Here is a 12847-nt window from a genome sequence, read left to right as displayed (position 1 = left end):
TTTGACAGAGTCTGAAGGTTTGTTACCCCTGTGGTGTCTGTCTGACAGATCTTGGAAGAAACGTATAAAATGGAGTTCATGTACAGCGGCGTGGAAAATAGACAAGTGGTCATTATCCACCACATGAGACTGCAGGCGAAGGCGTTACAGCTTATAGTGACTGCGCGTACCACTAGAGGGTAAGGACGACCTGGGGAAAGGACCTTCTTAGGGTTAACTGTAAGCTTAGGATAAATTGGACACGTAAGACATCACGGCATGCCGACAACATTTGCTAAACTACTTCAGCACTTTGGTGTGGCTGTAGAGTGGCACAGTACTAAATTAGATGACAAAATTATTAGGAAGACGTGTTTAGGGCGTTGAGTTCTCTCAGCTGTGAACATATTAGGTTAAAAATGTTGTAGAGTGTATCTTAGAGTTGATATTTGGGACCTATTTAAATGAGGAAAAGTCATGTATCAAAGAACGCACTGTTTGCGCTTAGTCAAGTATTAGTTGCTGAGTTTTTAGCATCAGAAAAGAATTGTCTTTTTGACCGATCTGCAGCTTGATGTTGGCGTGAGTCGGACACAAAATGCTCATGTGTGTGCGTGGCTCAGGTAACAGGAGAGGCTCGGTGTGGCTCGTCTTGGCTGCTGAGGTCAATGGAGTTACACGTGGGTTTGGATGGCTGTAGGATTAGAACTCTGTTTGGCGGAATTCGAGCAAAGTGGTTAGTGTCCTAATTTGTTTACTTCTGTTTTGAGTTTGTTGTTATCAATTCACTGTGTTGCCGCAGAGGTCCATAATAATTTTGCCTCTTAACCTCCTGTTTTATAGGTGGAAAGTTAATATTTTCTAGCAGTGGCTTTGGGACCTTAATTAGTGCCTTACGCAAATGATATTTTGTGGGAGGGGGATATGGGTGTGGGGAGGAAGAAGGCAATTAATTTATATTTTTTTCTCTTGTGGGGAGCCCTTTCTGGCCTTACCATTGTAAGATCTTTTCAGTTTTAGGAACTTGAACTGAATTCCAAAAGACCTAAATGTTTATAACCATAGAGCTAATTTTCTTTATTCAAAACTAAACCAAGGAATGTTATCTTCATTACAGAGTGGAACCCCTTTTTGGGATGTGTGAAAAATTCCTACAGGAAGTAGATTCCTTTCAGAGGTGAGAAACTCCATTGCTTCTTCACTTTATGTTAGAAAGTCCCCCCACCATTGTCATCAGGGAATATTCCATTTCTTTTTCATCTCTTTGTGTCTCCTTTCCGCTGTTGGTGTCCCACATCAGGGACTGCCATCATGAGATAATGACAAAGCAAGAAGTAAACTCCCTTCTAAATGTGGGATCAATGGAAGAGCTGTCCTGGGAGTATGATAAAAAGGGGAATTTCCCTTTTCTTTATCACAGATTTCTAAATTGTAAATGAGAGAGTGAGCCAACCACCTATACGCACAAGGCGGGAGTGATCTCGCCCGGGTGTTGACGTTTGCTTTGCAGACCACTGCTTATGAAGCACTCGCCCAGCTCTCCTCTCGCTGCAGAGGTGGTGCTCTCATCTTACCCTAATCTAGATGTCTAAAATAGATCAGATGAGGGATGCCCAAGTTTCTTTTGCTGACTGAGGAGACCCAGACACACAGGTACCCAGAGCTGGCTGCGCAGAATTCCATCTCTAGTTCGGATTAAATTCCCATTTATTTGTTGTCCGTGTGCTTGGCAGTTGTGGCTGGTTAAGTGATGAGGAAAGGGAGCCAGATCTGCCCATTCCCTAACGTTTAGCTTATTTGGTAGCTAATGACTAGAACTGTTCATTTGTTTTGTATCTTGTCTTCGCACTGAGTCTCAGGATCAGCAAAACTCATCGCTTTCCCTTGGGAACCTAACTCCTCCAGGCAGTGTTGAATCCCACAAAGGGGATCTGGGTGATGGTAGACCTTGTCAGTGTGCTGTAAGGTCACCTGTAAATGCTCGGACGTGTAAAATCCCTGTGTGTAGGTGATGCAGCCTCAGCATGCCGGACTCTAGCTGCATCCCGTGACAGATTAGTTGAAATTTGCTGTCTCTAGTGGCAGCCATGGGAACACAAGGATGAGTATTCCTGCACAGCCCTCTTACCTCGCACGGGGTGTGATTTTTCTCCACCCTTGCCAAGTTAGCAGTGGGTTCTCCTGCAGAGCACCACCAGGATCCTGGAAAAAACCTCACTGCTCGGGCTTCAGGACCTGAAGCTGTTTTGGGCATGTCTGGTATTCCTATCCAGGCTTTTTAGACTCAACTGTAGGTGAAGATACAGCGCAACACCAGACTTGACGAACGGGGAGGAGAGAGCCTTTTGTTCAAGATGCTGTTCACCTACCCAAATGGTGCAGGTTGTTTTTGGTTTTTTTTTTTTCACCAAATTGCACAAGTATTTGCTAGGCTTACAAACCTGCTAAACACAGCAGGAATATTGCTGATAATAGCATAACCCACCAATGACTCAGTCTAACGCAGCATCTTCTGCATGCAGGGATGTAGGGTAGTAGCCCAATTTTACCTCTATATAAAGAACAAGAAATCCCAGATGCTGCTTTTGTGTGAGTGGATGTTGACCCAAGCTGTAGAATGGATTCTATTCTCTGATCTTGACCTCTAGAACTAGCTTTTCCCACCCGCCCACCACCGATTGTAGTTTACTATCAAACTTTCACTCCTCAGATGTAATGCAGATCACATTGTAATGCTATAATGTTCAGATGTTTGGAGATGACACCAAATTGGGTGGAATTGTCGATCTGCTGGAGGGCAGGAAGGCTCTGCAGAGGGACCTGGACAGGCTGGATCCATGGGCCGAGGCCAGTTGTGTGAGGTTTAACAAGGCCAAGTGCTGGGTCCTGCCCTTGGGTCACACCAACCCCAGGCAACGCCCCAGGCCTGGGGCAGAGGGGCTGGGAAGTGCCCGGCGGAGAAGGCCCTGGGGGTGCTGGCTGACAGCCGGCTGGGCATGAGCCAGCAGTGCCCAGGTGGCCAAGGAGGCCACCAGCCCCCGGGCTTGTGTCAGCACTGGTGTGGCCAGTAGGAGCCGGGCAGGGATGGGGCCCCTGTGCTCAGCCCTGGGGAGGCCCCACCTCGAGTGCTGGGCTCAGGTTTGGGCCCCTCGGGACAAGAAGGGCCTGGAGGGGCTGGAGCGTGTCCAGAGAAGGGCAGCGGGGCTGGGGCAGGGTCTGGAGCACAAGTGTGCTGGGGGGCGGCTGGGGGAGCTGGGGGGGTTTAGCCTGGAGAAGAGGGGGCTGAGGGGAGCCCTTCTCGCTCTCTGCAGCTGCCTGAGAGGGGCTGGAGTGAGGGGGGGGCTGGTCTCTGCTCCCAAGTCACCAGGGACAGGACGAGAGGGAACGGCCTCAAGCTGCGTCAGGGGAGGTTTAGGTTGGATGTGAGGGAAAATGTCTTCCCTGCCGGAGTGGTCAGGCCCTGGCACAGGCTGCCCAGAGAGGTGGGGGAGTCACCGTCCCTGGGGGGGTTCAAAAATGTGTAGACGTGGCACTTGAGGATATGGTTTAGGAGGCCTGGGAGTGTTGGGTTGGGGGTTGGACTTGATCCTAGAGGTCTTTTCCAACCTTAATGATTCTATGATTCTAATAAGCGATACTCTCAGAAATACTTGTAGAGAAAACCATTCTCAAAACTTTGCTGCAGCAGAAGGTCAGACAGCTCACGTGTTCGCTGTGTGGGTATGTCAGATCCTGTAACGGAGTCAGCTATTTAGTTGGCCAGATGGAAATGCACAGTGTAAAGAATTAGGCATCTGCATGTCTTCCCTGAGAAGGACCAATTTCAAAAGTTTGCAGGGCAACTGTAGTAGGAATGACTCTTCCATCCAGCTGTGTTTCTTTGCTGAGACACGGAGACTGAATGCAGAGTACTGGAATTGCCTGTAGTCTCATTTCATTAGCACTCTTACTATCTAAATCACATTACAGCTGCACATACAGTCTCAGCAGACAATTCCCTGCAGTATCTGGTTCTCATTAATGTGGTGTTGATGGGCACCTCTGCATCTCTAGTTCCTTTTTTGTGGGTCTAGGCCCTTTGCCTGCTAGGCTATGTACTCCTGAAGGATGTGAGTCCTGCGTAGACCTTGATGTTGTCAGTTTGAGCACAAGGTGTGGTCCCAACATAACTGTTCAAAATCATCTTCATCTTACGTGTGAGCATCACAAGAGGAATCCACGTACCTAATTCTGACACTGCAACTAAATATAAGGATTAAATAGCTTGGCTGAAAATAACAATACTGTTGAAAATGTTGAAAAAAGTATTTGATTTTTAATTTATTCTTAACGCAGATGTTTCATCTCTGAGCTCCCACACATGCAAGGCAGTTTTGTAGACAAATTGCTGGACTTAATGCCCAGACTCGTGACATCGAAGCCTTCGGAAGTCGTCAAGATTCTTCAGACAACACTGCGACAAAGTACCTTCCTCCATCTTCCTCTTCCAGAGCAGGTCAGTTTAACACAGAGAATTAAAACACAATATCCTTGCAGAGTGACTCGTCTTTTGACTAGATCCTAATGTACCCTGCAGCTTTTTGAATTCAGGTTTTTGGTCAGTCCCAAGTGTTATTTCTTCAAAGGCTTTCTTCTTCTTACCTAGCATCCTCGAGGCTACTGCTAAAAATACAGAAGGCTTAATAATTTCTGGCAGTATCTAAAAGAATCCAAAGTTCATGCACAGTTTCTCCATTAAGAACAGTAACGATTTGTCTCTTTTTCTTTCCTCCTCCTCCCCCCACCTTACTTTTGCCAACCGCTTTGCCCCTAATAGCTCCATAGAGCTACTGCCAATATCATTGAGCCTACCGGTGAATCTGATAATCCTCTGAGGTTTACATCGGGGCTGGTGGTGGCACTGGATGTTGATGCAACTCTGGAACATGTGCAGGATCCCCAGGGAACCGTGAAAGTTCAGGTAGGCAGTTGCTTGATGTAAGTACAAACAAGATTGTGTCTTAGGGGGGGTCTGCTTAAGGACATCGGTACTTCTAAATTGCAAATAATTGTGCACTTCATCAAAGCTGGAGTAGCTCAGCTGGGAGAGCGTTAGACTGAAGATCTAAAGGTCCCTGGTTCAATCCCGGGCTTCAGCAATGGTGTAAAGGTTGGACTAGATGACCACTGAGGTCCCTTCCAACCTGTGATTCTGTGGTAATAAGTGTTGGATTTCTGCATTTTAGCCACACATTCAGAAACTGGCTTGTATATAGTGTGTCGAGTTGGCTTGCCTACAGCTCCTGAGAGTTTGCTTTGAGCCCTTTGATGCCATTCAGTGCTCCCCATGCGCTGCCCTCTGCTTTCACGTCTTCTGGGCATGTTACGGACGTGAGCATAAGTAAATGCCTGAACTTCCAGCTTGCGTGGTGGGAGAAGGTGGCACAGAAGAAGCTGTTCTGAAGGGTACAGAAATACCCAGGCTCTCGGCTCTCTGTATTTACAACTTAACTTTCTTCCTGCTGCTGAATCACTAGTTTCAAATGCAGCTGAAGGGGTGGGTGTGGTACAATGCTAGTAAAATGTGCCAGTTCACTGTGTAACAAAGAAATGAAACCCGCTCTCTGCCATGTGGAGGAAGAAGCTGATGTCTGTGTGCGCTTTTTCCACCTGTGCTGTGGGTCTGAATGGCCAGCGTGTGGCCGTTAAACCTGGGGCAGCGGGACTGCTGGCTCCAAGATAAAGCATGCCTTCCTGCCTTCCGAACTCAGAGAACACCAAAGTAACGCCCGCTGTGTAAATCCCCAGTCCAGTTGTCATTCAGTTGTTTCCTTTTTTTGTTTTTCCTCCTATAGGTATTGTATCCAGATGGACAAGCACAGCTAATCCATCCTAAACCAGCTGACTTTCGAAATCCTGGTCCTGGAAGGCACAGGCTGATAACTCAGGTTTACCTCTCACACACAGCATGGACAGGTAACATTAATGATACGAGTTCATGTGATTTGCGTTGCTGCACCTTTCTAAGAGTGTGTCTTGCTTGATCCTGGTCTCCTGCATGTAAGACGTACATGCCCACAGTCTCGGGGGTCTTAGAGGATCCTGGAGGCTACAGCTGCTGTTGAAGCTGTCATTAGTGTTGCTCAGATTTCTGTTCTCGCAGCCTTTGAATGGTTCCGTCTCCCTGGCTGACAGGGCGCTGCTGCTCCGTAGGTGACCCGAGGGGCTGCTGTTGCTGGAGAGAAGGTGCATGCTGGGGGCATGTGGTGGGCTGGCCCTGCCACGCCACCCCCGTGCAGGGCTGCGTGTGCAGCCTCGTGGCTCTGGGAGCCTTTACAGGGGAGCACGTGTTCCAGGTGAGGCCACCCGCTCCTGTGCAGGGCAAGGTCAGTCGCAGGAGTCGGGCCTGCATCCCTAAAGCCAAGGAGTGATGGTAACTGGACTCGCTGTGATGCATTGGTTTAGACCTGACAGGTATTTGAGCAGGGCAGAAAACCTTTGGAACTGTCTGTGTGTGCTCAACAGTATAATTTCACTGCTGATTAAACTTTCACCTTTTTAATGCCCTAAAAACCACCCTTTAGCTCTGATGAAATATACAACTCAAATTCATGTCCAGGCTCAGCTGGCATTCACGCTTCTCCATGAAGGTGCTTCAGTAATTGGTTTGTGGATTTCAAACACAGAAGGCAGAGAGTATTTGTTCATGGCTCCCTTTGTCCTGTTTTCTTTTAGTCCTTTATTCAAGTGTGGACTTTTTTTCTGAGCAGTTACTAATAGGATTTGTTGGTTTGTGGGGTTTTTTTTGTTTTTGTAACCAACAGTTTTGTTTAGTGCAACGTTTTTTCACGTACTCCTTTTTATGTAGCACTTCCGTGGTGTACTCATTCATCCTGCTATCCTTGTTTTGTTCTGGAGAAGTAAAAAATGGTATTGTTTCTATGGCTGGAAGTATCTGGATTGAAAGGTTGATCCTGTACCTCAGGGAGCTGAACTGAGTCCTTATTTCTGCTTCTGCAGCGTTCACTGGAAGGGCACTTTAAGCGTGTTTTGTTCTGGTGTCTCCCCATGCCATTATTTTAAGTATCAACTTTAGTATTGGCACTTGAGCATGTGAAAGGGGGGAGGACACCAAACTGGGAGGGGTTCAGGGAACGGGGTCAGAATTCGAAACAGAGAAAATGCCTTAATTCAAGACAATGAAACTTAATTGAAGGCCAGTAAACGTCACACGAGCCACTATGAAGGGAAATTAACTTTACCCCAGCCAAAACCAGTCCAAGTCCATATGGAAAACCTAAAGGAATCACGTTTTTCAGTCTAGAAAGGAAAATTCTGATGGGGATGTAGTCCGGCATGCTGCTCAGCATCACGCTGCGTAGACCGAAAGCCCATTTTTGTTATGACCACTGGGAGAAGAACAAAGTGAAATCATCTTAGGGACAGTATTAGGAATATCCGTCCAGTTGCTGAGATGGTAAAAGAGGGGAAAAGGCTGTCTTGTAGCGCCAAAACCTCCAACGGAAGAGAATCTTCAGGTAATCTCCTGTGCTGTGAGGCTTGTCAGACATCATCTGGATTTACTTGATCCTGCCATAAAAATAGAGGTAGCAAGACCTGCTGGTTCTGTGGTCTTTCCAGATTGTATTATTATTTGGTTCGAGCAACTTTTAACAGTTACTTTTGAAAGTTGCTATTTGTTACTCGTGAGATTTTCTTTTTAAGCGATGATGGAGGGGACGGGACGGGACGACAGTGCTTAGTTCTACCACGCTGAATGTAACAAGAAAGTTGTATTTTCAAACACCCGACTGGATTCTGGTCAGCCCAGAATTGCTCTGTGCTTTACCCAGCACACGGAAGAGGAAATTTCATCTGGTATTGGTGGTTCTCTGTGCCATGACTGTAACGTTTGGGTTGTTCTGGTGTTTTTTCCTCTTTGCAGAGCCGTGTCAGATCGAAGTGCGGTTGCTGCTGGCCTACAATTCCAACAGGAGCAAGGCATCTGCTAAAATTCCTAAACCTACCTGGAGCGAGAGCTTGGAGGCTCTCCCGCAATCTGAAAACGGCATAGAGGGGACCATACCCTTCAGCAAACCTGTCAAAGTTTATATAATGCCCAAACCTGCCAGACGGTGAAGTCTATCGCTAAAAGAAATATATTTATGGGATTGTTGGGTTACATGAAAACAACGTACTGTGTTCCAAGACAACGAACCAACCAGAACAGTTTTATAGTTGCGTAAAACAAAGTCAACCGTAGAAATAAAGCTGCTGAAGAACAATGGTTCTCCTCTGTTGAGAAGCAGATAGACCAATACAGGAGTTATTCAACTAGTTTCAGGAAAATGCAGGTGTTTCCATATTGAGTCAACAAAGTCAAGACAGTTCTCAGTCAGCATTCCAGTAGTATTTCATGGGGCAGCATCTTTAGTTTTCACTTATCTAAAGTTTCTCTACAAGGCCTCTAGGTTTTCTGCTGTGTATTTGCTAAGGTATTTACTATGTAAATGCTTAGGCACATAAATCGATGTTATTTTTACAGTACTCTGAAATGAAGCCAAGGAGTTCAGGGGGGTTGTGTGGGATTTTTTTGGGGGGGTTTCATTTGGTGTTTATTTTTTTTTAATGTCTAAAACTTAGAGTTTGTGCATTGGTACCGAAATTCTTAGTTTAAAAAAAATTTTTGAAGCGCAGTTGTTCTTTTGTAGGAACTGTATCTCAAAGTGAAATTGTCAATTGCTGTAGGCTAAATCCCGAGGTATTTTACTGCCTGTACAGCTGTACTGAAGCTAGTCTGGTTTTGGGGAGGGCTCGGCTTGTTCACATTGCGGTGCAAGCAGCAGAACTCCAGTGAGCGGGACATGGAGTTTAACTGAGTTATAGCCGCAAAACAATGTTACTATTTTTTGGTTGTTTACATGAAATGGAGTCAAACATTCATCTCTGAATTGTAATACAAGCCACTTGCGCATTTGTACGCCTTCGGGAACAATGCAATTAAATACCTTGGGTTGAAAAAGTACTGACCCCGTCCCAGCAAGTTTTACAGAATCGGTTTCTGCGTGGTGAACTTGGCCTGAACCAATCTTACTGAGACGAGAAGATCTGTTCTGCTTTTCAATCCAGCAGCAGTTTTGGCAGTCAATGTCTTTCTGATGGGGCGAAGTAGCCAAACACGCTCCCAGTTAAGCAGCAGTCAGGCAGTGCCTCGGTGTTCCCTGGAGCGGGTGAAGCTGGGAGTACAGAGGGACGGGACCTTACTAAAAACACGATCCTGCTGGTCGTCCTGCTGGGAAGCATACCTGTGCCTCGCTGCCGTGTGCAAGGCTTCAGCAGACCGAGGAGCCTCCTTTGATTTGTAGCGATCCCTTGGTAGGATTTTCGAGGAGCACTTAATGTGTGAAACTTCATAGTGCAGCAGCCAAATATTACCTGTGTTCGTAAATTTTTAATTTTTTTTTTTAAAAAAAGTAAATCAGTAAAAAAAATTCAATGTCAAATGCTGGTTCCTTAACACCGTATTCTTTCCAAGATTGACATTTACCTTTGATTTCCCTGCAGACTAGTAAACATGGAATGGTTTGGGTTGGAAGGGACCTTTCGAGGCCACCTAGTCCAACCCCCCCTGCAGTGAGCAGGGACAGCTTCAACTCGATCAGGTCGCTCAGAGCCCCGTCCAGCCTCACCTGGAATGTTTCCTCTCTGGGCAACCTGGGCCAGGGTTTCACCACCCTCAGTTATATCTGCTTTGCATCTCCCCTCTTCCCATTTAAAACCATGGCCCCTCGTCCTGCCACTGCAGGCCCTGGTAAAACATCCTTAACAAATACATGACATTGTAGCGGGCCATGCTGTACCATACGCCACCGCTCGTTGGCTGCTATTCTGCCCCCTTTCCCTTATTACTGAATGTGTGTTTGCTTTTGTTTCACTATTGTTTTGGTTGCGGTTTGTTTGTTTTTCTTAACTGCTTACCTTGATCTCCGATTTATTTTAGCTTACTTTCTCCTTTTAAATGCATTCTCACCCCATGTTCCAACATACAGGAAAACAGAAAGGAAATTTGTATAGAAGTATTCCAAGATTTTCTTGTAGTTGTTTAGATGTTGACCTTTTGCTCCCACCCCCAGATTTGAGACATTTAAGCTTTTCTGCTCTCAAAAATACAGGAGTTCATGTTCTCTGTGGTGCTCCAGGACTTGCCGTCACAGGAGCATCTCTACCCCTTCACCAGTTGCCCTTTAATTTTGGCAAAGCGTCGGACTTCTACACTGCAATAGCCTAAATGATCTTAGACTGAGAAGAAAAACAAAGGGCTGTACTCACGCAGACAGATAATTTGTCTTTCATCTCTGTTCAAGAGGGAACAGAGGCCTTCAGCTGACGATCACCCAAGCGGGGGGAGATCCTGGTCTCTCAGGCAGTTGCAAGTGTTGGAAGATGGCACCAGTTCAGAGCTGCAGCCGCAGGGAGACTGAGCAATCTAGAAGCAAGGGCAAATAATTTGCTAAAAACTAACAGCACTCAGACACCCCTCACCTCCGCATTTTACCTCCTAGTTCGACATAAGGGAAGAGGGTCAAGAACCTGGCAGAGAGAGGAAAAGGCTGAACTCAGGTGAAAGGGGTGTACCGTGGCATTCTGAAAATGCGCTGTCATGTTTACCGTTAGCTCCTCACATTTAATTATACATGGTGCATGCATTGGGGGGGGGGGACCTAGCTCTGAATGCTATTAATGTGAAACTCATAATGAGCTTGCTGGAGTCCACTGAAATTCATTAGGCCAATTCTTAGACCTCTTAAAGTAAATAATGCAATTAGCAAGTCAAGAATGCTTAAAACAAGGCCTAGTTGGAAAGCAAGGTATTTGGAACAAAGTTGAAGCTTATGAGATATTAACTCTTATTTTTAAAAGTACAGGAAACCTAAGCGGGCGGGTACAGTCACCGCAAAGAGTACAAAGAAGGTTCCATGGAAGACGACAGAACGGGGCACATGTTTAAATCATATGACATCATCATGGGTTCCAGCTCATGGAGACGGGTTTCCTCTGGATTCCAGTCTTCCTTGCCTGGGTTCTCAAATCTTTTGACCAAGTCAGAGGTACAAGCACTATATTCATCTTACTGCACTCGCATCATCCAGTTTATCCTCAGTAGCAGGCACCAGGAATGCGGTAGCGGGCTCTCTTTTTACTTCACGATTTGCTAATGAAATATTAGCGGGACTTCAAAATCAAGCTGAGCTTTGCACAAATGCTGCCCGACGTCCCTTAAAAATGCCGGCGGTGTTGCGTTCGGTGCGTCTGTGAGCCTTTTTATGGCCCAGTTCTCCTGGCTGCCAGCTCGCGCGTGCTGCTTCACAAAGATAAGGGCCGGGGACCGACCCGCTTGCTCAGCGGAGCAGCTGGGGTGGAATCTTCCTGGCGCCCAGCCCAGCCGCGGCTCTGCTTTAATGACAGCGTCAGGGTGGGAGTTCTCTGCCTACTGGGAGAGCGTTTTCCTGGTGGGAGGCAGAGAAGCGGTGTATGTGAGAAATCCTGCCCTATAAAAGCACATTCCCATGATTTGGGCGATAAGCCCATAATTTTAACAAATTATTTATGGCTCTAGCTGAAAGCAGCGATTTAATAAAGATACTGTTTTGAGCTCGGTTTGAATTTTCTGATGAATCAGTCCCAGCTGTTTCCACCATGTAGCAAAGCAATTTCAGACAGCAAGAAGGAAACTGGGCTTTCAGTGACTGGAGCAGCCCAAGTGGAGCAGAGGCTTTTTGTGGGAGCTGACAAAGCCGACCGAGGAAGCCGTTGCGAGAGCAGTCACACAAGATCAGGATGGAAAAGACGTGCAGTCAATTATCTCCTTGTTGACACCAAAATTTTGTACTGATGGTAGCAAAACTTTGCAGTTTACCTTTAAAAAGGGAAATCTGTTTCTCTGGACACTGCGGCTCCCCGTTTTAGAAGTGGAATCTTCTGTATCCTACCGGTTGCCAAATGAAAGGAACAATTAAGAGGCTGCAGCACAAAGCCGGGTAGGGCGCACCTCTGCAGGTCACCTGGCGATGCTGAGCGGGCTGCGCCCCTCTCGTGCTTTTTGGGAGGATGAAACACATAGCACCAGAGCGAGGAGCCCACCGTGTTCTTCTCAAATGCAGGACCTGGGCTGAGCAGTTTTGTTGAACGTGGCTTCATCGTTCATGTGCCACACTAATATGAAAATATATAAAAAAGGGGGAAAAAAAAACAACCAACCTGGAGGTGAAAGATTAGGTTTTTGCTCAATTTCTCCCACCAGTGTAACACACACACTGCAGTACTTAAAAAAACTGGAATTGTCCTCTCAGTAAAAGCCTTACAAAGCCTCTTCCTGCCTTAAGGCCCAAAAGCTCATGAAATAACAAAAATATATGACGGTGATCATGAAAGTCAAACCATCTCCGCCGTAAGATAACGACATTTCATGCAAAAAGTCTTCACGCTCTGCAGACTGGTAGGAACTGGTTCTACTGGCATTCCCTTGGGACGATGACGGTCTTGCGGGTCAGTGGTTCATCTTCTATGTGACACCACGCAAGTTCTTCAGAAAAACATTACAGCAGGACTGACGAGCCCTGTACCTGCTGCTGTGTCAGAGAGCGCAGCCGCAGCTGGGAAGGCAGTTCTTGCTGCTTTAGGTAAGCTGTTGCCTCAAATCTAGCTCCACTAATGGGAAGCGTTGCTGTCATCAGGAGATCGCAAGATAAAATGTTCAAGTACTCACTCTCCCTTTGCTTTTACACCGCATTGTATTTTATCAGATAAAAGGTTTCAAGTGATTACTAGAGCAAATAAACAGAAAAAGAACACAGTATTTTGTGAAGGGTTATTCTTGGGGCTTGGGAAA

The 12847-nt window shown here is 46.4% G+C and overlaps 1 protein-coding gene and 1 non-coding gene across 2 annotated transcripts in view; both read left to right on the top strand.

Annotated features, from left to right (window-relative positions):
• INTS4 (integrator complex subunit 4) overlaps positions 1 to 8997 on the top strand; it is a 38629-nt gene extending 29632 nt beyond the window's left edge. Inside the window, exons 18-23 of the mRNA XM_075117029.1 lie at positions 49 to 179; positions 1097 to 1156; positions 4315 to 4474; positions 4796 to 4939; positions 5814 to 5934; positions 7904 to 8997. Coding sequence (XP_074973130.1) covers positions 49 to 179; positions 1097 to 1156; positions 4315 to 4474; positions 4796 to 4939; positions 5814 to 5934; positions 7904 to 8097 — 810 coding nt within the window. The 3' untranslated portion in view covers positions 8098 to 8997. The remainder of the gene's footprint in view (positions 1 to 48; positions 180 to 1096; positions 1157 to 4314; positions 4475 to 4795; positions 4940 to 5813; positions 5935 to 7903) is intronic.
• TRNAF-GAA (transfer RNA phenylalanine (anticodon GAA)) lies at positions 5045 to 5117 on the top strand. The gene has a single exon. It is a non-coding gene; the product is annotated as a tRNA-Phe (tRNA).
• Positions 8998 to 12847: the final 3850 nt, after the last annotated feature.

Source organism: Phalacrocorax aristotelis, chromosome 1 (genome assembly GCF_949628215.1).
Source record: "Phalacrocorax aristotelis chromosome 1, bGulAri2.1, whole genome shotgun sequence".
Lineage (NCBI taxonomy): Eukaryota > Metazoa > Chordata > Aves > Suliformes > Phalacrocoracidae > Phalacrocorax > Phalacrocorax aristotelis.
Note: the sequence above shows the minus strand (reverse complement) of the source record. Positions and strands in the feature narration are given on the sequence as shown.